Raw genomic sequence first — 26,761 nt, 5'->3', positions numbered from 1 at the left:
GGTCTACCTAAAAATCAGTCAGACAACTACAGCTCATTCAGAACTCTGCTGCTCGAGTCCTCACTAAGACCAAAAAAGTGGACCACATCAGTCCAGCTCTGAGGTCTTTACACTGGCTGCCTGTCCGTCAGAGGATAGACTTTAAAGTTCTGATGCTGGTCTATAAAGCTCTGAATGGTTTAGGACCAAAATACATCAGTGACTTCCTGACCCAGTATGAACCTTCCAGATCCCTCAGGTCATCTCCCTGAAAGCCTCAAATCAGCTGAAACACTCAGTTTATTTAAATCCAGGTTGAAGACTCACCTGTTCTCAGCTGCATTTGAATAAAGCACCAAATCCACACTTTTAAGCTTAAATTTCAAAACGTATATTTTAACTACAGATTTTATCTACTGTTCTGACTGTTTTTTTTTTTTAATCAATTTTAAATCATGCTTTTTATTGTTTTTGTTTTTTAATGTCTCTGTAAAGCACTTTGAATCACCTTGTTGTTGAATTGTGCTATATAAATAAAATTGCCTTGCCTTGCCTTCACCTGCTCAGTAGTGGAAGATCTTATTTTAAACTAATAACAGGAACGCCACGTGAGAGAATTTAGTATAGAAGCAGAACTGGGTTACTGTCTATTCGGGCTTTGTGATTTTAACGACATTTGTGAAACAGATGTGTAAAATAAAAAGAAAAAACTGTTCAGACTCCTGTGGTGAAATTATCAATAAAAACTGTGCCACGTTTTGTGACCCACTGCACAATCCAGTATTTAATGTTGGATAATTGCAGCTAATTGGGTGCCAGTAAGCAGACACCCCACCCACCACCCCCCTGACCTGCTGTAAGTGAAACGTTGCCGGATTGATTCCTGCGTTCCCGATGAGGGCTGTACACACTGCAGGGAGAATTAGAGGAAATAACAGAACACAACAAACAAGAAGCGCTTAGAGAATAACAAGAAAGCGTCGTTTTTCTTTGCTTCTGCTGCCGCTGCTGCGTTTCCGGACTACCTTCACCGGGGAGAGGATGCTGCATCCCCGGAATCGCTGCCCTCCGCTCATTATCCGCACAGTCTCCTCAGTTACGTTTCTCTGTGATTAACGAGTGTCGGGAGTAAGAGACGACGTGCGAACAAGACAAGGAGCAGAAATTTGGAGTGAACATTAAGAAGGTTTTCATTGAGAATCCGCGAGAGAATTTTTTTGCGCGCTGCCCGCTTCAGTCGCATCACTGCCGACTTGTGTTAGACGCAAAGGAGAGGGTAAAAAAAAAAGACACTTGATATTCTCCTCTCTGTTAAATTATTTAGGAGTATCTGTTCCTCAAGCCCAACATATGCTCGTGTCTTTGTCTTACATGATTGTAAAGCAAGGCTCGAAGTGGCGGTGACACGGATGAAAGCCGATGGCCAGGCGCCCCGAATTTCATCAGAAGGGGGATGCAACCTAGAATAACCCCAGTGTCAAATGGTAAGAGCGCAGCTTATGTCGAGAATCAGTGCACTTGCTCAGAAGTGGAGAAAAAAACCTGTGAGTTTCTGCAGCTCTCGTAAGGTCTGTTGATGTGAATTATCCCTGCAGATTTCCACGCAACGCAAGGCAAAGAAGACCTGAATCTCGACACGTTACGGGGCGAGTGTATACTGCTGCGGCTGCGGACTGAGTCAGCTACACACACCGCGGTTGAGAGCATTGCTTTCTGTCACACTTCTCTGAAGTCGGGCTGAAGGGCGCATGCATAGTTGGCGCATTGTAACTATAACGCGCCTCAGGTTTCTCCTGAGACTGTCCCTCCTCCTGACCTCTTACGCACTGGAAGCCCGGACACTGGTGACTTTTTAATGGCTTTTGTGTTCAGAAGATGGAGGGTCTTACTGGTGCTGAACGTGCTCGCGGTTGCCGGGTTCATTACTTTCTGGGCCAAGTGCAACAACGCACGCAGCATCCAGACCACCGGTCCAGAGGCCGCGGGTGATGGGAAGAGAGCCCGGGGCAACGGGACGGCGCAGGGGCCCAGCGTCAGCCATGAGGTGCTGCTGAAAAGGCTCAGCTCTCTGGAGGACGTGGTGTACAGGCAGCTAAACGGTAAAGAGCACGTTAACATTTAAAGTGAAAGAACGTGTCAACTTGATTTCCCTCAAGGAATCTGAAAAAGTTAAAAGTCAGTGTTGTCTGACTTTTTCTTTTACTCCCTCTGGAGCCCTGACATGAAATGTTAGAAACTAATGAATAAGCCTCCCTGCATTGTCCCTAATATTGTCTAACAGAGTCAGCTGCTGGATCTGGCACTCCTCTCACATTATTTCAGTAATTATGGGTCATGCACGATGAGAGTGTGCTCTCTGTTAGAAAGTCTACATCTACTGAACCATTGAAGAAAGAGTCAGCAACTACCAAGCATATTTAATACTCCAGCCTTAGAGCAGCAGATCACCGATGGTAATTAAGTTTCCAATAAAACATTTAATTTTAAATACAAGTGTGTCGGGTTTGGGTTTAAACGGATACATGGGGCTGATTACAATAGGATGCAGTGAATTGAATTTCCCTGCAACAGTAGTAAGGTTATCCAGAATTGTACTTTAATTAATCCCTGAAAAGACAATGTCTTTATTGCACTCTGGGAGGTTAGAGTTTAATGTTAACTTCCGAGAAGGAGCTTTCAGGGTTCTGGTGTCGTCAGGAAGCAGGATGTTTGCCAACACAGAGGTTCAAACACTGTGAAGGATGGTGTGGTATCTGTTAATTGTTCTCCGTCCCCCCTACAGACAGAGTGAAAGCTTTAAACCCTTCACTTGTGTAGTTTAGCCTATGTTTAGAGTTTAATTTCCTTCCCCATCATTAAATGAAGGCTTACTGACCTCAGAATGGATAGGAAGGTTTGGATTGGGAATATTTCACACATCCTATTTGTAAATTGTGTCCATAGATTGAAGATATTCTCTGTGACTCTGTGCCAACTCTGGTTCTAATGAACTCGGCCCAGAAGTTCACCTGTTTTGACAGCCACTGACAAAATGCTGTATATTCATGTGAGTTTGGAGCTGTGATGGTAAGGCAGGCTATCAGCTGTGGGCTGTATAATGCATTACTGAGAGGAGAGTGACTCAGGCACACTAAAGGATCCTGACATGTAATCTTCTCTTGTTTGCCTTGCTCAGGTCTGTCCAAATCTCTGGGCCTGATTGAGGGCTTTGGGGGTCGGGGTAAAGGCGGCCTCCCCGCCACGCTGTCACCGGCTGAGGAGAGTGACGCTAAATACCTTAGGGAGAAGTACGGCTATAATGCCTACCTCAGTGACAGAATTTCTCTGGACCGCACAATACCAGACCATCGGCCTAGCAAGTGAGTACAAGTCAAGTGAGGAAACTTTAAATTGCGCTTCAGATGGTTGAGTCATCCAAATTTTACATTTTTTTCTTTGCTTCTGAGATAGCCTCCTCGAGCCTAACACAGTGGACACGGTTGACGTTTCACTTGGGGTCGTTTCAGCACTAAAAAGAAAATACATGAGCTGCATAATTTTTCCATAATCAGTGTCTCAGTTGCTTTGGATGATGTAGAACTCCCTGAAAACAGTCCTACTTTTTATTTTGCTCCAGTAAAAACTGATGTACGTGTGGATGTATGTATAAATTCAGTCTCAGATAACACACCTTTTAATGTTAATGCAGTGTTATTTATTTTCTAAATATAGCCCACGCACACGTCAGTAATACTCAGCTGATGAGTCTTAAAACTTATTGCCTGCATTATCCAAACGTCGTGCTTGCATACTGAAGATGTTGACTTTTTTGCGACCATATGTAAGATTTGTTTTTCATTTCTCCCCAGAAAATATTCCGTTTCACCAGAGTTTTTCTACTCTCGCAGATCTTGTCTTAACTTCCACTGTGCCCCTCTACTCCCTTTTCATTATGTTATTTCAGCTGGCGAAATTGCAAGCTGGAAGCACTTTGATATTTTTATAGCACCGCCCTGCTTTGTAGGCATTAGATAGGTTCATTTTCTGATCCTTAGTCATCTGTTAAGAGGAGCCCAGAGCTGTTGAGTGTCACCACAACGTTCGAAGACTCATAGATTTTATCAACTCTGGAAATGCCATCAGCTGCGAACTTCAGATGAGAATTTTTGACCTGCCTCCAGCCTTACGACTTAATGAGTTCTCACTATTTTATAGCCCAGGCCAAATGTTTGCACGTGCTCCAGTCCTATTTCTAAGATCCTAAAATAAAAAGTGACGTATATTTAACAGCTGAATAAATGATTGCTCATTGGTTTTGTTTGTTTGTTTGATAGCAGTGTAGCTCAAAAAGTGAAGCATGAATTTGCATTAAAATTTAATTTAACGTAGAAAGGATTGACTTCTAGAGTCGGCCTGGCTCTGAATTCTTTACCATTGTGAGGTAGCTCAAAATTTTATTTTTTTTAATGTTTAAAAAAAAAATAACTAAAACTATCAAATATCAATAATAAAAATGAGAGACTTTATCTTGATGTTTTTAAGGCAATAACCCAAACAAATCTGAGTCTAGATATTTGTTTGAATCCAAGGATCCATCATGGAAAGGTGTGCATCAGAGCTGTGCTGTGTCAAACTGCTCTTTGTTGAATAAGTGAATTGATAAATGTGTGATTTTCCCAGGAGTGCCCACACTTTTGCACAGAGCACCGAGGTTGCCCTTGCATTAGCTGATTGGCATCAGCTGTTTCATTCATGCTTCACAGTAACTGAGTAATTCACATCTGTGTTGCAATCAGCAGACTAGTCATGTCTAATCGTATCCATGCATGTGTAGAGCACAGCCATTATAAGGGGGCACAGCGGTGTAACGCAGCTCTCCCAGGCAGCCTCATCTGTGCTCAATATGCTACAGTTTTGCATTTTTAGTTTCACATATCAGTGAAACTGATATGAAAATCCCAACCCTATAGTATTAGGTAGTAACAGTATATGCACAGAGGTGCAGAGGTTTGGGTCGAGTATGTGCTTTAGTGGCTCTCTTATTGTACCAGCTGCTTTTCACGGCATACATGAATCCTTTGGCTCATTTTTCCATATATTTCACGTCCCCCTTTCAGTCTTTATTACTCTCCCCCAGCCTCTTATGCTCATATCTGATGAAGTTGCACTGTAAGTCTTGGTTTGACATCGGTCAGCAGGCGTTCACGCACACATTCACAGTGTGCTGTGTGTGCATGTGCATGTGTAAGTCAGTGCTTGGGTACAAAAGGCTTACCTCACATTTGCACATGGTTTTATTTAAGTAATGACTGCACGTTTCTATGTGTATGGTCTTCATGTCTTATCGTCATATACAAACAGCCGTGCGTATTATATCTTCAGTAATTCTTAGTTAAGGGTTTGTAGCTTCCAGCTAGCTGATAGTGAAGCAAGTCACAGGTCTAGATGAAATTCCAGTGCCCTCGTTCTTCTTCTAGAAGGTCTTTTATGTTGCTTCGATCAGTGTGGCCAGTGAAGCACGTTGGGGTGCGGCATTTTCAGACATAGACAGCATGTAAGCTGGTGTTAGAGGAGTCTACACTGTTTGACTGAAGGAGCTTGTGGAGAAGTATGAGAGGAGCAAGAGAAACAGAAATAGGAAAAAATAAAAACAGCATTTTAAATGATCTTCTGTCAACCTGCTCAGCTTTTCTAGGGTTATTAAACTTGCTTTTCTTTTCAGCAATGTGGTACATGTGTAGAAATAAATGTGGACCCGTACTGCACGTCGATACCGATCATAGATGTGACAGCATTCGTTTGTAGTGATGTTAAGTCTGATAAGTGCCATTAGGATGGCCATCAGCTGATGAGCTGACTCCTACAACCATAATCACAGTCATACTCAGATTAATCAATGAAGCTGTACTTGTAAAGTGACAAGTTCACACTCCCACTCGTGCAATCATTCATGCTGTTCCCTTCTATCTCCTACACACTGCTGGAACTGGTTACGCTGATTGCACCGTCCCTGCCTCCTCCTGTTCTCAATTTGTATTAACATAATTGCTGTAGTATCTCCTACCTGCAGTGTATGTACATGCAGTATATCCCCTCCATGATTGTAATATAGGGGTTTTAAATATGTTCCCGTCAGGCTAGTCTGCCTCTTGCTTTTCTTTAGGAAGCTCTTCAAACGTGCAGCTTTACCTGCACATCCATTAATTAAAAGTTGTTAACAAATTGTCTGAAGAAGTAGTTTTTGGACATTTTATATTTCCACTAGACTGTGATCATGTTTGTAGTTTTTTTTTTAAGCCTTATTCATGTGAACCTAAGGGATCTTCTGGAATCCTCTCTGTCATATATACAGCACAGTGCAAAAATATTCAGATATGCCTAATTTTTAAAAACATTTTGCTTTCAAGGAGCCAGATTTTCTTTTTGTTTAGTTGAATCTTTAAGAATTGAAAAGATAACAAAATTTGATAGGTAAAAATAGCATTTTGAACCAACTAGGTGGTTCCCAAAAATCTGGCGTGCTGTGAGTCCTTAAAAAATTTGAGGAAACTAGAAAAGTAGCAGGACTAAATAACTCTGTACAGCAGATGAACTGTATCTGAAAATCATGTCCTTAAGATGTAGAAAAAGATAAAGAAAAGCAGACCTGAAGTACCTGAGAGATGCACCGGCCCTTTAATAGCTCCATCTGCTGTTTGCTGAAGCCTCATCAGAAATGGGCTGTATCCCAATTCAGGGTCTGCAGCCTTAAAGTACGCAGCCTCAACGATCCTCAAGGGCCGCGTACTTAAAGACCGCTAAGGCCGGAAGTGCGAGGCTTCTGAAATGGGACGGTCTAGCCTCCGTTGCGCTGCCTAGGTTGCTTAGCAACCATGATACTAACAGCTGGAAACGTTTCATACAGCTTTGTTTGACAGAAATGAAGGAGAAAATCTTTTGTTCATTTGTTTGTTTGTTTCTACATGAGCTTTGATCATTCTCTGATTAAGCTCAGCTATTGAACGGCGTATATTTTAAAGTAAAGGCTTTAAAACCAAGTTAGTACAAACGTCACTAATGTCACATAACTTTGCCGACATGTAGCCAACAGGAATGTTTTAATGTTCTTCGTTATTAAACATTTGCACATAAATAAGTGACATGATATTCAGTACTTACTTAAAGTTTACTCTTCGGGCGCCCCTCATCCGCCGTTTTTTCGGCAAAATTATCCACACCCACCGCCGCGCTATGCATTCTGGGATATGTTGGGCCACGAAGTCTACACCGCCACATCCTTAAAATTCAGGGAAATGAAGGACGCATTTGAGGGCCGCATTTCGAGCAGCCTTCGAATTGGGACAGCATTCGTCGCGTCGCGGTGACGTAATCGGCCTTAAAATGCGGCCTTTAAGGCTGCAGACCCTGAATTGGGATACAGCCATGGTCTCAGTGGAAGGCTGTCAGGAAGCCATTTTTAATGAAGAGAAACAGGGAGAAAAGGCTGAGGTATGGTAAATTACACAAGAACTGGACTATATCACTGGCAACAGGTCTCATTATGAATTCATATTTGACATTTTTGGTTCAAATAATTGTTGATATGACTCCAACAGAGAGTGTCTACATTCATCTGTAAAACACGACGAAGGCTCTGCCATGGTTTCAGCCAGTGGTGTTGGGAATCTTGGAAAGCTGATGGAAATATGAACCAGATATTAAGATTTTCATTAATCATGCAGTCCCAGCTGAAAAGCATCTAGTTGGAAAAGGCGTATTTTTTTTTAATTATGACAATGATCCCAAACACACGGTGAATGCAGTAAAAGTATACCTAGATCAGTCATGGATTGGCCTCCCCAGAGCCCAGACCTCAACATTTATTAAAGCAGTGTGTTCAGGAAAGAGAGAGTCCAGGCTATGTTCGATAGTAAAGGTGGCCATACCAAATATTGACTTTCAAGTACATTTTTGCCTTATGTACTGTATTTCCATTTATGTTTGCACGTTTCAGTGAATTGCTGTGCCTATTTCCCATCTTCCCAGCAGAATATAAAGAAATGAGGATGCCTCAAGACTTTTGCAATATTGTATCAGAAGGAGAAAAAAGGTGACAAATGTCCCAGTTCTTCGTGGTTAATCTCGTTAATGTTGCCTTCTGTTTTCTAATGGTTTCCTGCCAAAGTGTTCTCCAACCTCGTGAACTGAAAACCCTGGATTTGTTATAGAATAACTTCTAATTAGCTATTATTTCACAGAGGAAATAAGATAATCGATAAAAGAAAAAAAGACGTGAAAAGGAGACAATAAAAGAAGCCCCTTCCTTTCCCACATGTGCTAAACTTAGAGCCAAAGCCCCACCCTGCCGCTTTCCTCTTCATTAGAGCTGTTTAAACAAAACAACTTAAAAATAGGGTTTCTATCTGAAACAGCACATGCAGTAAAAAGGCCAATGTGGGAAAAAAATCCTTGTGATTATAGTTGAACAGGAAGCGGCACTCGCTCTGCCTTTCAGCCCCATTGAACAAGACGTCAGCAGCTCCATGGAGGTAGTTTGGTCTTTTGCTGGAATAATTGAGGCTGAGTGGAGCGTACAAATTCAAAATTAAATATGCGAGCACTCAAAAATTAAGGTTCACTGAGAAATGTCCTTATTTTTTAAAAAGAAAGGCATATTCCTTGTTATTTAATATAACATTCAATTGATCAGAAATGTTAGAAATCATGGTAAATGGGCTCATCAATACAAAATCATTATTGTCTTTTTAATTGTATAACTTTGTAGACTAATTTTCCCAAACCATCACTCTAGTGCTCCACTGGCACCTCGTATTACTTAATGCAAGTAGTTTACAGGTGTTGTGTCGTGTCTTTCTACAGATGTAGAAAGGTCAGCTACTCAAGAGACCTTCCCCAAATCTCCCTCATCTTCATCTTCGTCAACGAGGCTCTGTCGGTGATCCTGCGCTCAGTCCACTCAGCTGTCAATCACACACCAGCGCACTTGCTCAAGGAGGTCATCCTGGTGGACGACAACAGCGATGACGGTCAGTATAGATTAAATATTTCCTTCAGCTAATACCAAATAAGAAGAGTGGCTTTTTGGCCCTCTGATTAGAAGATGGTTTATAGTGAGTGAAACACAGAATTTCCATCTAAAATCCACTGAAAGTCATCAGCAGGATTTCTACTGAAAGCAACAAAATACACATCAAATTGTCATTCAGTATCCCAGGAATAATTATCTTATACAATAAGTATCATGTAATGTAAATATAATTATATAATCAGTGTTGGGGAGTAACGGAATACATGTACCGCCGTTACGTATTTAAAATACAAAATATGAGTAACTGTATTCCGTTACAGTTACCGTTTAAAAAGGTGGTATTTAGAATACAGTTACTTTGTTGAAATAAATGGGTTACACGGCGGTACTTTCCTGTTTCATATTGTGGCGGGTCAGGACTGTTTGGGTTTTGTTTGACAGCTACGTTCTGTTGTTCCAGGTGGCAGCGTTACGGTTGCCATGGTTACAGGGTGACGCTCTCTCTCTCTGCGTGTTTCCTGGGTGAGAGAGGCCTTTTTGTTGTTGTTGTGCTAAGCTAATAGGCAGAATGCTACCGGTATAGCTCTAAAGAATGTAGCATCATAGGCAGTGTAGTCCGTGCTGCAGGGAGAATGGACTGCCATACAGGTTATGTGTCTGTGAGCGAGGGAGGGAGAAAAAGGAAAAGTATGAGCTGCCATCGAGCAAAAACGGGAGCTGGAAGCATGTAAATATAATAATAACCACTGCAGCCAAGAAGAGAGCCTGACGAGCCCAGTTGTAAGTAAGCTATTAAGACTCGACTGTACACCGTGTTCGTGTTTTCCTCTGAAACAATAAGTTCCGTTGGAGCAGCCTTTCAACGCCTCTCTCTGTCTCTTGCTAGCAAGGTTGACCCAGACAACAAAGTAAAGCTAGTTTTCGGCTACGAGCCCGACACGAACCCACCGTATTAGCCAGAGGTCCCTTTACTACGGTTCGGAGCCGCGGACCTTCAGTAACAGTAATAAATCACAGCAATAGTACATTCACGTAGTTGTAAACAGCATGATAATATATTAAGTAATCCAAAGTATTCAGAATACGTTACTCTCATTGAGTAACGGAATACGTTACAGAATACATTTTGGGGCATGTATTCTGTATTCTGTAATGGAATACATTTTAAAAGTAACCTTCCCAACACTGTATATAATTAAGTTTTATATTATAAAACTGAAACTAGTGAGTGAAAAAAAGAATATTTGAATACTTTTTCTCGTACAGGCATCGGCATATGAAAATAAATATTCTTGTCAATGTTACAAAGAAATAATTTCAATCCGTCAGCATCAAGGATTCCAGTTTTTAGATATATGTGTAGTATTTTCTTTATTTTTACTTTTTTAAATGCTCCTGAGTTTGTGTGATTTTGTAAGCGAGTTTTGTAGATTGAAGTTACAACCAGGCGAAAGACTTGTTTTACAAATGTCAAAAAACAATCATTGGAAACTAGGGCAAAGCATTACAGCCCTCTAAAACCAGTATTGTTTGAAGATTATTGCATACACAGTCTCCTATAGAGCTACCCTCTTTGACTTTGGCATGACAAATTCGTGTCCTAATCTGACCCAGCTTCACTGTGATAAAGGAGCTGAAAGCAAGACATAAAAGGACTTTAATAAACTAAATATAGCAACACACTAAACCACATTTTTGTTCCCAGTAATTGTGTTTTAGTAGAACCTGGGCTAGGATTGAGGGTGGGAACAACCATAACTATGCAGACATGTACATTAGCTGATCACAATGAGACACAAACACACTATAAATGTAACACAAAGCATGTGTTCATACTTTTTTCATGTCTGTTACACTTAAACATGCAGATATATTGAAACATTGTTTCTAAAGGCATCAGGCTTCTGATGGGGCTGTGTTTGCATGTCATGGGGATGAGCGTCTCCTTGACAAAAGCTGTGGTCATTGCTTTTGAAAAGAGGCATTTTCTGAGGTGACCGATGGTGTCAAATGTTTGTGGAGGCAGACAGGCAGATAGAGGCAGAACACACAATCGGATGTCACAGGAGAGATGTCTCTGTCATATTTACCGGGCAGGGCGAGAAGATGAAGAGACGGCAAGGGATGAGAGGAGGGCGAGGAGATAAATCGGGAAAAGTGAAAAGGAGAGGGGAGATAAAGAGGTGTTGGTGGAGAAAAATAAGAGAAGAGGGGATGACGTAGAAGACAGAAAAGGTCAAAGAATGAAGAGAGCTGAAGGGTTTGAAAACAGGCAAAGTGAAAGGAGGGGCAATGAAGAACAGAGAAAAAGGGAGATGAGAAGGAGAGGCTCAGAGAGCAAACCAGGCTATTAGAGAAAGTGGCATCAAGAAAGGGAAAGGATGAGAGACAGGGAGGCTCTAAGATAAATGAGGTCGGACAGAGAGGAGGGGAGAGAGCGCAGGCAATGAATATCTAGAAGAGGGAGAAGAAGCAATCTAACAGAACGGAAAGCAACAGAAAGCAAAGAAAAAACAAGGAAACAGGAAGAATGAGATGAGATAGTCGAGGCTTTGGGGGATAAGGCTGCCAATGTCTAATTCATGTACTGTCAACAAATCCATGAAAAGATCAAAGCCAACAATGCCTTAGTCTCACAACCAACACTTTCTGACTTCCCTACTTTTTCAGTTTCACTCCCCAAGCCAATTGGCTTTTACTAAAGTGTCGCAAATATATGATTTCATTCTTACACAAAGGGTACATCATTTTCTAAAAGTGCTGTGTGCGGAAGTTTTTACAAAATGTTGCCCAAGCAGGAAATAGAAAATTGGACATGGGTCTTTGGTTATGAACTAGTTTCATTCGTGATTCATGTTTATCACATTTTTGGACTTCTTTGTGTATTTGTTGGTATAATTTATACTCCAAGAATCACCTTGGCAGAGGATTGTTGTCAGTGCTGTTTGTCTGTAGCAAGAATACACAATAACTCCCCGCTGAGATTTTATAAAACCCGGTGGAGTGGTGCATCGTGGATAAAGAAAGAATAGGAAGAAATGTTGCTGTGGATGTGGATCGCTTTAATTAATGGCAGTGGATGTGTGGATGTGGATCGCAAAAACTAGCCTTAGCCATGAATGTGCGCTCTGAGTGTTAATTTCTTTTTGGCATCTGGTAACGCAGCAAGTTATACATTATCAAGAAGCGTATGTGACAGTGCAGCTTACAGATGTATTTTAATCATTCTTATAAAACAATGGGACTTAGTATAAGAAACACGGAGCTACACAGTGGGAGAGTGAAAGGACTGAGACAGCTGAAGCGTTCTCTCACTTGACACTGCTGGTTGGCTGACAGCCAGCTATCCATCACAAAGAGGAAGACATTGCAGTGGCGCACAGGGCGAGGCGAGCGAACAAATAGTGCTTACCCCTCTTACTGCCTGCAAGACACCCACCGCCATGCTCTTGCCATATATGTTTGTATGTGGAAAAAAAACACGCATGTGAAATGAGTTTGAGATGAAGAGTATGTGTGAAAAAAAAAGAAGTACGAGAACAGAGAGGAAGAAATGGAAGACAGAGCACGAGAAATGTGTTTTTCTCTGAAGGAATGTTGCTCTGTATATCACTGTGTGTGTGTGTGTGTGTTTGTGTGTGATACAGAGGAAGAAGGGCTGTGAGTGTTTTGGTCCGGAGGGAAAAGGCTGATGAGTTGATTGAGAGATCAAAGGTGGCGCGGTCGTTGTTGCTCAGGAAGCCGTAGACCCCCGTTGGTGTAGTTTAGAGTGAGTTGGAGCTTAAAACAGCACCGCAGGGAGCTGAGTGAGAACTTTTATGTCACCTCTCTATTTGTATGTGTGCTTCTTTATTTCTTTATTTATAAGCTGTGTTGTTGTGGTGATGAATTTGTATGTTTTTTTATGTTTGTTTTCAGCTTTTGATAGTGTAGCAGTGACAATAGTTGGCATACATTAGCGGTTATTTAGGATAGGATGAGCTAATAAGCCGTCATTTCTTTGTATTTTGCTAGGAAAATGGGAAATAGATGTAGCAGTTTATTGAAACTTGCAAAAATTAAGATGCCAGATGCATCTGTCACGTTGTGTGTCAGTTTTTTGTTATTTCTTAAGGACACAACTTTCAAATTCTGTTTGTCTGCTGTAGATGTTTTTATTTAAGCTGCCAGTTCTTTTGTCCTCTACTTGTTTAGAGGACAGGTTTTTGGCTAATAGCTCTTTGATAATCACCTTGCTAGTGTGTTATCTTTGTCATTTTTTGTGCAGGAAACAAATTGTGAATTTGTGACAAGCTGCTGGTAATGTGCCAGTAACGAATTTGTCCCTTGAGTTAGGTGCCTTTATTATGTGTGAATGATTCATAGGAACAAACAAATAAAGGACTGTACTGACAATTATAATAAAATGATGTCCAAAGAACAACTTTGAAGGACCTTCAGAAAGCCTGAAGAACGTGAAATAAATTACAGAATTAAAAGACAGTTCGGTTCCTTGGAAGCAAAATGTAAAGACAAAATGTTTACACATGGCTCTATGTAGCTAAATAAGAGCTTTAGGATTGTCTGAAAGTATTTGTTTGGGTTTTTATCTGCTCCACTCTATGTTCACCTGTTCCTTATTACCCGGCTGCTCTAAAGTGATTTCTGCCAATCTTTGTCAGCTCATCTGTGAGCTTGTTTCACTCATGCGCTCTGCAACAGTCCCTCATGTTGTTCTCTGCTTCACAGGTTTTTTACTCATTTTCCACCCCTTGGGCTTTGTTCTCACAGTATCAGCTTTATTTAAATAAGCTTTCTTTATGGTGCTTTTGCTGATTTTGTGTACAAACCTAACACAAATAATTGGGGTATAACCCTCAATCTCATTGGGCCTGTTTGAGTGCACATATATCAACGAACTTAAAAAGGGCTAGTACGTGCACTTTGCTAAAGAAATGCTTTGATTATATATATACAGTGAGTATATTTTCATAGGTATATTGAATATTTATAGTTCTTTGTCTCTGGACAGCCTAAAATGAAAATAAAAAACACTGCTTAGTGCTTAGTGGGTTGCCCTTTGTGTTGGTTGTTTCACGCAACTAATACTAAGGCTTGATGTGAGGTTTATAAAGGAGTGCAAGCTGCCAGTGAGAGAAGTGAGACAAAAGAGTTGTCATACTGGGAATGGTTGCTTAAGCTCACTCGGCTGTCCTTTCATATTTATCGACATGAATTCCAATTATTATGATTGCATGAAAATAATTATGCAAGCTAGGCATAATGTGTCAGGCTTTGATTGTTGCTGCCAGAGGGGACTCTGGAACAGCATCTTTCCTTTTTTCCTCCTTTCTTCAGTAAAGAGGGCTGCAATGGATCTGACGTTAGAGAAGCACTTTCCTTAGCATGTAGAGATTCTTCTTATACTCGCCAACTTAGCTGCAATGGTGATATATTCTTTTCAGGCTTTATTAGTCCTGACATCAGATCAAATACTGGAAAACTCCAGCTGGCAGACTGCTCAAGGACGCATCTGCAGATTATAAGCTGAACTGCAGATTCAAAGATCAACTAAAGATCAGTCTTTATAAGCATTTCTGACTTGTTTTGCTTGATGTGTTATCTTCATTTTCTGAACTGTAGAGCAACTGAAAGGTCCACTGGAGGAGTATGTGAACAAACGCTATCCCGGCCTGGTGAAGATTGTGAGGAACCAAAAGAGAGAGGGATTGATCAGGGCCAGGATCGAGGGTTGGAAGGTAGCCACTGCTGAGGTGACGGGATTTTTTGATGCCCATGTGGAGTTCACCCCATCATGGTGAGTGGGTCCTATCATCTAGCGGGAAGCACAGTGTTATTAACAGTCAGGAGTGAATTTTGGGTATTTGGACAAAGGCTTATTTTAGTGTAAATTAAAGTGAAACAGAGCATTCAAAAACAAAAATGACATCTACTCAAAATTAAATCAGGAAAACATATCTTTGCCAAATGTATGAATATTGGAATAACTTATTCATGATAACAACAATGACAATAATAGAGCTTTGGGTATCAGTGTTAAAAGAGTGCTACAAAGTGCAAAGAAACCGTGGAAAGAGAAGACAAAGGATAGCTGAAGCTGCATAAAAGGAAGAGCCAAGCTATTTCACGCCTGAGAAGTTTTAAAATGAGACACTTGAGGCTGTGGGATCAGGTTGAACGGATTTTATTTAAAAAAAAAAACATCATAAGCACACATAAAACACACACCAAAACAGGACCCCTCTTGGAGAACTTGTCGTAAAAGTAAATTTTTAGTAACCATAAAAAATTAAGGTTTTGTAGTGATTCAAAAAAGCTGAGCGCTTGGTGGTGAACTCAATCAAAGGCTAAATACTGTCAAGAAATTGCACTGATTCACACAGGTATACACACAGGTGTTCACAGACGCGGACTACACCTTTCTTGGCTGCTGCCTCAAAGCACATTGTGCGCTGTCTATCTTGCGTGCTGCACAATATTGTTTAATATTTAGTATCTACTGTTATCTACTGCTAGCTAGTTATTGTGATGGTGCTGTATTTATTATGTTGCTCTTTTTTTGTTTGCTTTCTCTTCTGTTGTTTTTTCTCCATACAGGTGATCCAGGTGTTTTGTTTGTTTTTCTTTCTTTCTTCCCCCCTTTCTCACCGTCTCTTCTCCCCTCTGGTTTTCTTTCTCTCCCTCTCTTTCTTTCATTCTTTCTCCCTGTCCTATCCCCCAGTCATGTCTGTCCCGTTTGTAGCAACCGAAAATAAAATAAATACATAATTATAATAAAGGTCAATCAAATGGACCAATATGGCAAGGCCATGATGATCCACTTGGTGAAATAAATCCGCTTGGCATCTTTCTTGGCCTTAAGACAACAATTCTGATGGCTAAAGATCCAAACGGGACACAAAAATAAATAAATAAATAAATAAAAGCACTAATAGAAACTTAACATATCTTAAAAAGGAAAAAAAGAAAATAAAAAAAAGAAATTAGCATGCAATGAGGGACCTTATTAACCCCGCTAAGACAACTTCCACATCCTGTTGATGTCTTTTTGTAGATCTCATTTTCGAGCTCAGTGCATAACTTAAGGTATACCATGCAGTTCTCTCACTGCACCCTGCAGAGCTCAACTCGGCTGAATCAAACAGAATTAGTGATAAAACTGGGATGACAGAAGGAACTTTCTATTTGACTGAAGTGGATGAAAAAAGTGGTGCTCTTAAAAGATGTTATAAACTTTGTTTCTGCACAAAGTAAAGTCAACTAAATGTGTGAGTGTGTGTGTGTGTGTGTTTGCACTTTTTTCAGGGCAGAACCAGTTCTAGCTAGAATAAAAGAAAACCACAAGAGGATTATCTTGCCGTCAATCGACAACATCAAGCACGATACCTTTGAGGTGGAGCGCTATGAGAACTCTGGCCATGGCTACAACTGGGAACTGTGGTGCATGTACATTAATCCACCCAAAGAGTGGTGGGAGGAGGGAGACATGTCTGCACCAATAAGGTACGCCAGCTTCTCCCATTTAAACGCAAACAGAGATCTCACACTTCTGAGACGTATTTTTTTCCACTTCTTTAAGATTTTCAATAAAACTGCCTTCTTCTTCTTCTTCTTCTTCTTCTTCTTCTGCGTTCCTTTTTAGTTTTGGGGAAGATTAGGGGAAAACAAGAGAAAAGCTCCCGATGGGAAAATTACAGCCAAATTAGAGAGTGGTGAAAATAGGATTTTAATTATCTGATTATCACCCATATATTTGTGTTAAATTGGATTTCCTTCCATTCTTTAATTAAAAATAAGAATAAATCGCATGAGTATGCACAAAAATTTTAGATTTACCCTCCACATAATAGGCTGAAATATAAAGTGTGAAACTTTGCATAGTAGAGATTTGGGTTGTAGAAAAGTACTCAAAAATAAACATCAGATAAAGCCACAAAAAACCACATTCACCACATTCTGGTGTTTGCAAACGCTCAGTGTCACATGATAGTGTGTTTTCCTGGCTGCAGGACGCCTGCCATGATTGGATGCTCCTTTGTGGCCAATCGAGACTACTTTGGAGAACTCGGTCTACTCGACTCAGGCATGGACGTCTACGGAGGGGAGAACATCGAACTAGGCATCAGGGTTTGTGTGTCACCCAGTTTCCTCTTGTTCCTGCTCCCTCTTTACCCCTGTAGGTTTTAAGTAGAGCAGTGGCCACCGTAGCGTGGCACCACTGATAAATGAGGCCCCATTAAGAGTCCTGGAGGACCAGTCCTGTGTGAGCAGCTCACAGCAGGGCAATGGAGATAAATGGGTCACGTAGAGCAGCAAGGTTGGAGTTTGTTTCTGTACATTTTGAGAGATTGGAGAGTCTTTTGTTTTTCTGCAAGGTTATTAGGTTTTTCCTGAAAAAATAACGTCAAACATTTTCACAACCCGAGTATGTTGGCTTTATCCAGCAAGCTAAACAATCAAATATTTTTAGAAAGACAAAAACGGTTGCCTTGTCTTTGAGTTGACTTGGTCATAACTTGAACCTGAAATGGAAAGTTCTTATATCTTGTTACAAAAATATCAAATATCAAAAATATCAAGATTCCCTCCAAAATTAAGTCTCGATAAGTAAACGTGTACAGATGCAATAAAACTGCTAAAATTCAGCTTCAACGCACCTATAAAAAATATTACAACTGCTGGAGATGAAGTATTAGCGAAGACATGAATCTAGCCCACAATGTCACATCTCAAGAACCACAATTCTTTCTGTTCCTCTTTTACTACAAAGCAGTGGGACACACTCGCCCTGCGACAACAACATTTCTACATTTCACTACAACCCTTACAAGAGGATTGTTTGGATGTGTCCAGGGAGAAGGACCTCGTTCAGAGAAACTCATAACAAGCACTTGAATCAATGACTGTTTGGGTTTTAACAGGATTCTTGGGATAATGACTGTCAAGCGGTAGATATCAGCACCTCTATGGGGCAATTTTGCATGGTTGTTGTCCAACATCTTTTACATGAAATCATAGTACTGCTTCTTTATCTTGTGTGAGTGTGGCAGAGAGCAGGAAAATGTTGTTTTTGGCATACCCTTTGTTGGTTAGCACCCGTGTCCTTGGGTAACAGAAACACATAGGAGCAACGCAATTATCTTTAAAACCTATTGTCACAGTCTGGCGAGGGCAGACTGTATGAATTGACGTGAAGGACCCAAAACGCAGACCCCAAGGAAGAGGGAACAAAACTTGAATGTCAACAAAAAGCGAGCCGTTTAATGAGGCTGGTAAAAGGTACAAACAAAAGGCAAGGCAAACTGAAGCAAAATCAACACAAACCTAAACTGGGAAATCTAAACAACAATATGAAAAAACCTGGACATGAAACCTGGTGTAAAAAACATGACTAAATACACACAAGGGTGATTAGGGGAAGTGGAAACACACGGGGAAACAGCTGACACTTGTCTGACATAACGAGACAAAGGAAGCAAAGCTGACTACACTGATATAGGACACAGACCTTCAAAATATAACAGGAAACATGTGACGCAGACAAGACAATATAAACTTGACAACATAAGACACGCAGCGGTAGAAAACACAAAGGGAAACTAATAAACAACTTAGCTACCCTAAAGAACTCAAACATATTATCCTAATAAACTAAAACTCAAAACGCTGGGTCAACAGACCCAGGAACGTGACACCTATGTGCCCATTTTCTGTTTGTAGTGCTGTTTATCTGTGGATGGAACATGTTTCATATTGTTCCCAGTGTGAAGAAAGACTGACGGACCTACTTTTTATCCAGTAGGAATGTTTGTCAGGAGTGAAATAGGTTGCATCTGTGCAATTGTTTGGCGACCTGTCAATTTGAAGTTTCTCTTACGCTCACATCACTTTGACATGGGTTCAGATAGCTTGGATATCCATGTCTTCATTATGTTCACAGCAGGAGGCTCGTGGGTTGGACACACCCAGCAGATACTTTATTAGATACACCTTGCCAGTATTAGGTTGGACACTCTTTTGCCTTCAGAGCTGTTTTAATTCTTCATGGCATAGATTCAACAAAGTACTGGAAACATTCCTCAAAGATTGATCTTGGCATGATGGCCTCATGCAGTTGATGCAGATTTGTCAGCTGTGCATTCACGATCGGAATCTCCCATTGCACCATATTCAATTCAATTCAATTCAATTTTATTTATATAGCGCCAAATCACAACAAAAGTCCCCTCAAGGCGCTTCATAGATACAGAGAAAAACCCAACAATCATATGACCCCCTATGAGCAAGCACTTTGGCGACAGCGGGAAGGAAAAACTCCCTTTTAACAGGAAGAAACCTCCAGCAGAACCAGGCTCAGGGAAGGGGGGCCATCTGCTGCGACCGGTCATACCAAAGGCGATCTATCTGATTGAGATCCCCTGACTGTGGAGGCCATTTGAAACCATTGGACTCATTGTCATATTCAAGAAACTACTTTCCTGTTAGCTCACAAGAGTAGCACCTGATATGGTTCTCTGCTGATCTAGCCCAAATTCTTCAAGGTTCACGGTTCAAAGTAATGCAAAAGTGTTTTTTAAGAAGAAGTTATCTCATATCTCATATCTCATCTTATATCAAGCATGACTTGTGCTTCTGACCGTCTCTTCTTGTTGATCTTTAATGACATGCCTGGAATCATCATGGTGTATTCGCTGACTGGGAGAGCTCTGGATGATAGGTTGTCACAGCAAACAATATAAGTAAAAAAACATTTATGTATGTATACTCACAGTTGGATCTTAAAAGTTAACCCAGTGCTGAAGTGCCGAAAACCTCAGCTCCTCTTGATGCCCCTTAAGGTTGGCTAGAAAAAATGAATAAAAGCAACAATTAGATATTTTTTATATAACAAAAAACAAGAAGAAAAACCGAGACGGACTGCTAAATGTACAGATATAGCTTTCATTAGTTCCAGCACAAAAAAAACACGTCCTTCCAGGTGCTCTAAGCTCCAGCTGTTAGCTGTAATTGACTTTATAAATCAGGACATCGCGGTGACTGTGCATCTGCCTATTTTTATTTCCTGCTACCCAGCAGCCAGCAGTATATTATTGTGAGCTTTAATTCATACTCCTACTACCCGCAGGTGTGGCTGTGTGGAGGCAGTATGGAGGTGCTGCCTTGCTCCAGAGTGGCTCATATTGCACGAATGAAGAAACCTTACCACAGTAACATAGCTTTCCACACACGGCGTAATGCCCTGCGTGTGGCAGAGGTCTGGATGGATGAGTACAAGTCCAATGTCTACCTGGCCTGGAACATCCCCATGGAGGTGAGAACGGCATTTTTCTGCAGCAAGACCTCTCTTAGAGAGGACGCTGTCAGTCATGCTTGTCTGTTTGTGACTATCAGATGTCCATATTTTCATGCACTAAGAATAGCTTTTCAGAGCCAAACAGTTTTTCTTTTGGTTCCACAATTTATGTAGAGACTTTAGGCATAATAACTTCCTTTGCTCTTGCAGAACCACGGTATTGATTACGGAGACATATCACAGAGGGTTGCACTGAGGAAGAGTCTGCAATGTAAGAGCTTTCACTGGTACCTAGACAACGTTTACCCAGAGATGAGGAGGTACAACGATACGCTGTTCTACGGTGAGGTGAGCCATGAAGGACAAAGACACAGGAAAAAGTAACAGTTTGTAGATGTAAGATCTGATGTACAAATTAAACCACTGGAATTAAATAAACGAGACTTACACAGAGTCCTAAGAAACTTGTATCTCCTCCACAGACCAAAAAATAACAAGAAAGCAGGCACTCAGAGAGCATGTACATCCACATCTTCTCAGCTGTTAATAGAAAATAAATGAGATTTAGAACTTTGTCTGATCCACACTGACACATCCTTGTTTTTAGCCTTTATGCATTTTTAATCAGTAATTATTTTGGGAATATTTATATTTTATGAATTAAGTCTGACTCTTTTTTTGTGTGTTTAAGGTCCGCAATTCGAAAGCAAGCCACCTGTGTATGGATCAGGGTGTGAAGGAGAACCACACAGCCACCCTGCACCCATGCCATGGGTGGGGTCCTCAGGTACGACACTCTTCTTCACCACCATACTAAAGAGTATACTCCATCTTTTTGCAGTCGCTTTGCTTTCGCATGAAAACATACAGTGAGCTTCTCCGGTGATGTGATTTGCAGCTGTGTCTCAATCACAGGCTCAGCTGAAATCCTCCAAGGAGTGAGTTCTGCTGTCAGAATAAAATTGTGTCTTGCACTTTTTGTGCTGAAGCCCTGAGTCAGCCAGTGTCAGCTCTTCATCCCTTCAGCCCTAAGGGCCTCTCTTTTTTAGCTCACAGTGGTAAACAGGTGCTTTAGGCAGAAAGTCAAGGCTTCAGTGGTAAAATGCTAAAAGAGCTAAAATTTCAATTCAATTCTGGAATTAATAAATGTCTTCACAAGACATGCTTCAGTTGCATTTTTTAAAGTTATGCTTTTCATGGAACAAAAAGTCTTCAGTTTTTATTAGACCATCAGTTTTTCACACTTGCACTTCCACAGAGATAAAAGCGACCCCATGGTGTCTTAGCGTGGGTTCTCTCCAGGTAGTCCGGCTTCCTCCCGCAGTCCTAACGCATGCACGTTAGGTTAAATGGTGACTGGCTGTAGGTGTGTATGCAAAACAGATAAAGCACATAAGTGCATAAAATAAAGTGCGATATGAATATGTGTGAAAAGGTGAATGTAACTTGTAGTGGACATTTTAATAAATACTCTGTTCTTAAGAAGAAGCAGTGACATCTAGGGACCACAAGTGGGATTTTTTTAAGATTTTAAGTCCAAACGCTGTTAAATCACCTGACTTTTGTATGATGTACTGCAAACAGGATGCAGTTACTCTGCAAAAAAGACCCAAACTGGGCTGACTGGGTCGTTGATGGAAAGCTTTATATATTTTGCAAGGCATTGCAACCACTATTCATGCTTTGTTAGGAACAGAATGTGATATAAAGCCTCAGAGCTTTAGATGCAACCAAAGGAACTATTTTATCTGCACTGCTAAAGTGGAAGTTGCTATTAATCTGAATGAAAAAGCTGAAGTGAAAGACACAAAGGTTAGAAAACAGAGCGGGAAGAATCACTCACTTCTGTTTTTTCTTTCTGTCAAGTTGAGAAAACTGCAGAATTTGGTGTATATAAAATGTTAGGGCTATATGTGGGTTAGAACTCTCCTGAAACAACACTGATTAGCAGTGATGTACAGGAAAATCTTTGTGTTTAGCACTCAGTGAAGAACAAAGACATGTTTTGCCTCTCAGCAGTATTGGGAACAACACCATCCTCTTGTTCAAAGCAGCAAAAAAAACCAACAGCTTGCATAATTAAGGAAAATTCCTGCCAGGTTACCTTTAACTTGTACATCACACATATTTATTTCATCGTTAGCTAATAAAGAGAACAGTATTCACTCAGCCAGTTCAGTAACTTTCTGTTTACTGTATGTGTGACGTATCTGTTTTCCTCTTAGTTAGGACGCTACACTAAAGAAGGTCAGCTGTTTCTGGGACCCTTAGGCAGCACTGGTGAGGACACTCGTTGTGTGGTGGACGATCAGATCAGCAACTTTCCTCAGCTCCTCAACTGTGAAAAGGTGACCAACGTGAAACAGAAGACATGGCATTTCTCTCAGGTCAGAAGTGTAAAGAAATCTGTTTTTCAATGATATAACTGAGTGTTTATAAGAAAGTTTACTGGCATAGAGTTGAGAGGAAACGTATCTATATGTCAGATTTTAAAAGGGACCTATTGTGCTCATTTCTGGGTCCATTCTTTTTTCTCTTGGACTCTAATACGAGAGTAGCTTTGCATGAATCTTCATTTCTCTTATACTCAGCATTGCTGCAGCCCCGTAGTTCATGCTTTATCTGACAGAACCGCCTTTATATTCCTAATACCTCCGTTGAAGCCACCTTTCTTTGTGTTAAAACCCACAAACAGAAGGTTTTAACACTGGGGCCAGTAGGACTTCAGATAGATCTGTTTGTGATGACTATATTAGGATATCATCTCTGCTATTACTGAAATCAAAGCAGTCTGGTTAACGGGGATTATTTGCACATAAACTGAGACTTTGGCTATGATTAATATGAACAATAACTGTTGTAAAACTATATTTATGCTAGAAAATAAGGGCTCCTCTTAAGACAACTAAACCCAGACTGCTTAAAGGGTAATAACACTAAACAAATTTGTAACAAGCGACTCAATATACCTTTTACTTTGGCATTGATTCTCTTTTTCTTTTAATGTGAAAAACCTTTTGTAAGTCAATTTCCCATTGGTCTTTTAGTTCTGTTTGGGTAACCTTTAAAGAGTTACAGCCTGTAGCTGTCTTTGCACAGGAAGAGAAGCGCTTGAACAGTGATGCTGTAGACCTTCTGCCACATCGATTCTTTGTCACACAGCAGGACAAGCAGTGAAGAGTCCTGCAGACGTAGAAGTCTTAGGGAAATAGGGAGACCTTACTTATTTTATATAGATGTAAGGTAAAAAGTGCCATTTGTTTAAGAAAGAGGTTGCAACAATTCACATGAGGCCCGGTCTGGTTACATGCTGTTCTGTCACCATCACGCATTGTTCACAGACCATCTGTGAAATCTGTTAAAACCAAAGTATTGTATCTCCTTCTGCCTTGCAGAACGAATCGATCATAAATCGGGCTACTGGACGCTGTCTGGAGGTGGTGCCGGCTAATGTTTACTTCGGCCACCTGCTGGTCCTGCAGCCCTGCTCGGGGCAGAGGTGGACCATCAAGAACACTATGAAGCAGTGATCGCCTGGCCAGTTTCATTGGGACCAATTACAAAGGCTATTTCCAAGAGCTGTCACCTGACGTTACCTTGGCCAGTGGACAATCAATGATGCGGGAGCTCCTTAGCTTTTGAAATAAGACTCAAAAATAGATGGCTTTAAGGAGACGAGTGATGAGGTGGTTTGGAAACAATTGATGTTTTTTTGTTTTTGTTAGTTTTTTAAAAAAAAAACCATGAACATTCAACGTGGTGAAAGTTTAGCATGAGGATCATTTCTCTATATGAATTTTACAAACTTTCAATGTGATGTTGCCATAATTCCTGTGTGCCACTTCTTTACAGTGTTTAAGTTTTAGTAGACATTTAATCGACCAAAAGCGTGTTCTTTCTTATGTGAAGGGGAAAAAAAGTTTCCATCTTCCATCAGTCTTTCTGCAATATTTCATTCTTACTGACGTACTTTGTCTTTTGAGATATTAAGAAAACAATAAAATACCTGGAATTAAATTTCAGTTATATGCACTGATCAAACTACATTTGTAGTTTTCAACGTCATGAAGGTTTTAGTCTATGGCTGCGGTCCCCAACCTTTTTTGTGCCACGGACCGGCCCTAAATAACTAAAATGTATTCATAACACACGGGAAAAGACACAGGGAAACTGAGGTAACGATAAAAACAATAAATATTAACGATAAAATGAAAAAATAAAACTTGTAAACCATAAATTTCACACCTGAACCTCAACACTCGCGGCCTGGTACCAGTGCATGGCCCAGGGGTTGGGGACCGCTGGTCTATGGTACTTAGAAATTAAGGAATGGCTACTCATGACAGGAGAAAATTTTACACAGTTTAGCAAAAATGCCTGAAAAGTGATTCTTATGTTTTTCAGAAAATTCAAATCCTTGTAAATATTTATAATTTGAAGAAAAATATGCTAAAAATATTACTTGGTGTACTTTTTTTTCCCCCAAATCACCCCAACAAGGACTCTGGGCTAAATCTCACTTCTATGTTTTATGGATTCTGACTTTTATTGCCATTTTTCCACCAAGCATTCTGTAGCATCAGATGCAATATATCTCATAGCATGAAGTACTGTAAGCAGTTGGGTACAAAGTTTATTTGTGCTAAGTTAATTTACTTGGTTAACTGCTGTGTGCCATAACTACTGAAAACCTAGTCAAACATAGGAAGCACTTTTTTGGACAAAGGGTTGGAACATGAACGAGAGAGGAGGATTGAATCAGGAATGCACAAAAGTACCAATAGTGGAAATGCGGGAGGCCTTAAAGGCTGAAATGATTAACGTACTGAGATGTATATGATGTCATATATTAAATTGCATACGTGTGATCAGCTGGATTTTTGCTCCCAAGATTGTCTTCCAATAAACAACTGGTTTCCTGGGTTGTGCTCTGTTACTGTGTTTTAGGATACATCTGCAGTCTTTAAATTCATCATACTTTAATTAGTATGCTTATTTTTCTCTGTTTAATTTTATTTTCAAGCTTGTTTGTAATTTTTTGCTACTAAGCTCATGCTTTATTTTGCTTTTCTGGACTATAAATAAGGTAGAGACAGCAAAGATGAGCTACCATGCTGGGCTGCTCTCCTTTTAACTGCTCCATCCATTTTCATGGTTGTGGTCAAAATATTTTCCCCATGCTGTGAGATTAGTCCTCAAAATCATCCCCCAAAATAGACTACTTCAAAAGAGATTTCACCCTCAGCTTCCAGCTGCATGGCATCTGCTGTAACTTACACCAACTCCACTTAAGAGTACTTTCATCGCATCTTTTATAAAAGCGCTTCTACACAATATTACCCAGCCACAAATGAAGCAGCCAGGTGGCCGAACATTAAAGGGACTGTCCTATAAATGATAAGTTATGGGTTCAATCCTGAAGCAACCATATGTCCTGTAAATGGTGTCCTTGAATCAGACACTGACCTCATACTGCTTACTCTCGCTAAACTGCTCTGGATGAAGCATCAGCTTAAATGCTTAAGATGTAAATGAAACAGGAGGAGACTGCTGGGAGCACAAGGGCCTGTTTCTAGCAGAGAGGGGGAGAGAGTGAGGCGGCTCTGAGGGACAGAGCCTGCATGCTAACATAACACTGAATGCTGATCAGACTCTTAACGAAGAGACTGCTCATCGCTCTCTGGCGTGAAATAGGATTACCATATGTTGGTTAAAGTCCTGCTAAATGTAAGCCAGCAGTAAATACTAACAAGGACAAACTGATCAAATAAACTCGCTGCGTTACTAAGACAAGGTTGCATTTATGGGGATGGACATTTGTATAATTTGTAGATTTTAGCATGTAAAAAAATGGAGCTATTTTTAAAGGATGACAAAAAATCTAGAAAATGAATGTAATTCATTGACATTACTGTCATCACTGTTTGCATTGTTCTGACCAGCAGTGTCCTGCAGCTCCCTGTGAGCACTTAATGAAAGATTTTATGGTTTAATGTCAGAGCAGAGAACTCACAGTTGTTAAATATGATTTTGCTCTAATATGCACCATGTGGCGCTGTATGTTTTCTGTGATTGGAGGCTAGTGTCACTGCAGCTGTCACCCCAGCCTGCTCTCTGCTCTGCCTCGGGATGAAGAGTTGTAAAAAGCAGCAGAGATACAGATGTAATTACTTGACAGAACAGCAACACTGTATGAAAATGTGACAATTTCATAAAACCCACTGCAGCAAGGGTAACAGATGATACAACACACAATACTGTGCACAACTCTTTAGGCACAGATGTTGGCAGCGACGCATGGTGAAGCATCCCGCTGTTTTAGTTTTTTTTGCAGAGAGCGTGTCAAAGCTAGAGACTAGAACTACAATTAGATCTTTTATCATGCAAAATAATCAGATCGTTCAAGTTCATTCTGTAGCATGACAATGACCCCAAACAGAGCCCGAGTAATAGCTTCAGAACATGTACTGAATGTGCTTTAT

At 40.5% G+C, this 26,761-nt stretch overlaps 1 protein-coding gene across 2 annotated transcripts; it reads left to right on the top strand.

The window, feature by feature from the left end:
- The first annotated feature begins 856 nt into the window (after positions 1-856).
- galnt17 (polypeptide N-acetylgalactosaminyltransferase 17) lies at positions 857-25,200 on the top strand. 2 transcript variants are annotated; one of them, XM_087851190.1, is made up of 12 exons: positions 857-1,255; positions 1,367-2,078; positions 3,155-3,338; positions 8,818-8,984; positions 14,609-14,783; positions 16,292-16,489; positions 16,996-17,113; positions 20,112-20,297; positions 20,490-20,627; positions 20,971-21,066; positions 22,505-22,666; positions 23,675-25,200. In XM_087851190.1, the coding sequence occupies exons 2-12, from the start codon at positions 1,835-1,837 to the stop codon at positions 23,807-23,809; spliced, it is 1,803 nt and encodes a 600-aa protein (XP_087707316.1). In that variant the 5' UTR covers positions 857-1,255; positions 1,367-1,834; the 3' UTR covers positions 23,810-25,200. The 2 variants fall into 2 exon arrangements, with proteins under 2 accessions (XP_087707316.1, XP_087707315.1); XM_087851189.1 differs by having other exon boundaries at positions 857-1,463; positions 1,575-2,078.
- Positions 25,201-26,761: the final 1,561 nt, after the last annotated feature.

The sequence above is a fragment of the Neolamprologus brichardi genome, chromosome 14, assembly GCF_056152115.1.
Source record: "Neolamprologus brichardi isolate AB-2024 chromosome 14, ASM5615211v1, whole genome shotgun sequence".
NCBI lineage: Eukaryota > Metazoa > Chordata > Actinopteri > Cichliformes > Cichlidae > Neolamprologus > Neolamprologus brichardi.
This window is presented reverse-complemented; position numbering and strand designations above follow the sequence as displayed.

Coding starts and splice junctions, on each gene's coding strand:
- galnt17 (XM_087851190.1), top strand. CDS start 1,835: ATGGCTTTTGTGTTCAGAAGATGGAGGGTCTTACTGGTGCTGAACGTG. Junction 2,079..3,154: donor GGTGTACAGGCAGCTAAACG/GTAAAGAGCACG, acceptor TGCCTTGCTCAG/GTCTGTCCAAATCTCTGGGC. Junction 16,490..16,995: donor GACATGTCTGCACCAATAAG/GTACGCCAGCTT, acceptor TCCTGGCTGCAG/GACGCCTGCCATGATTGGAT.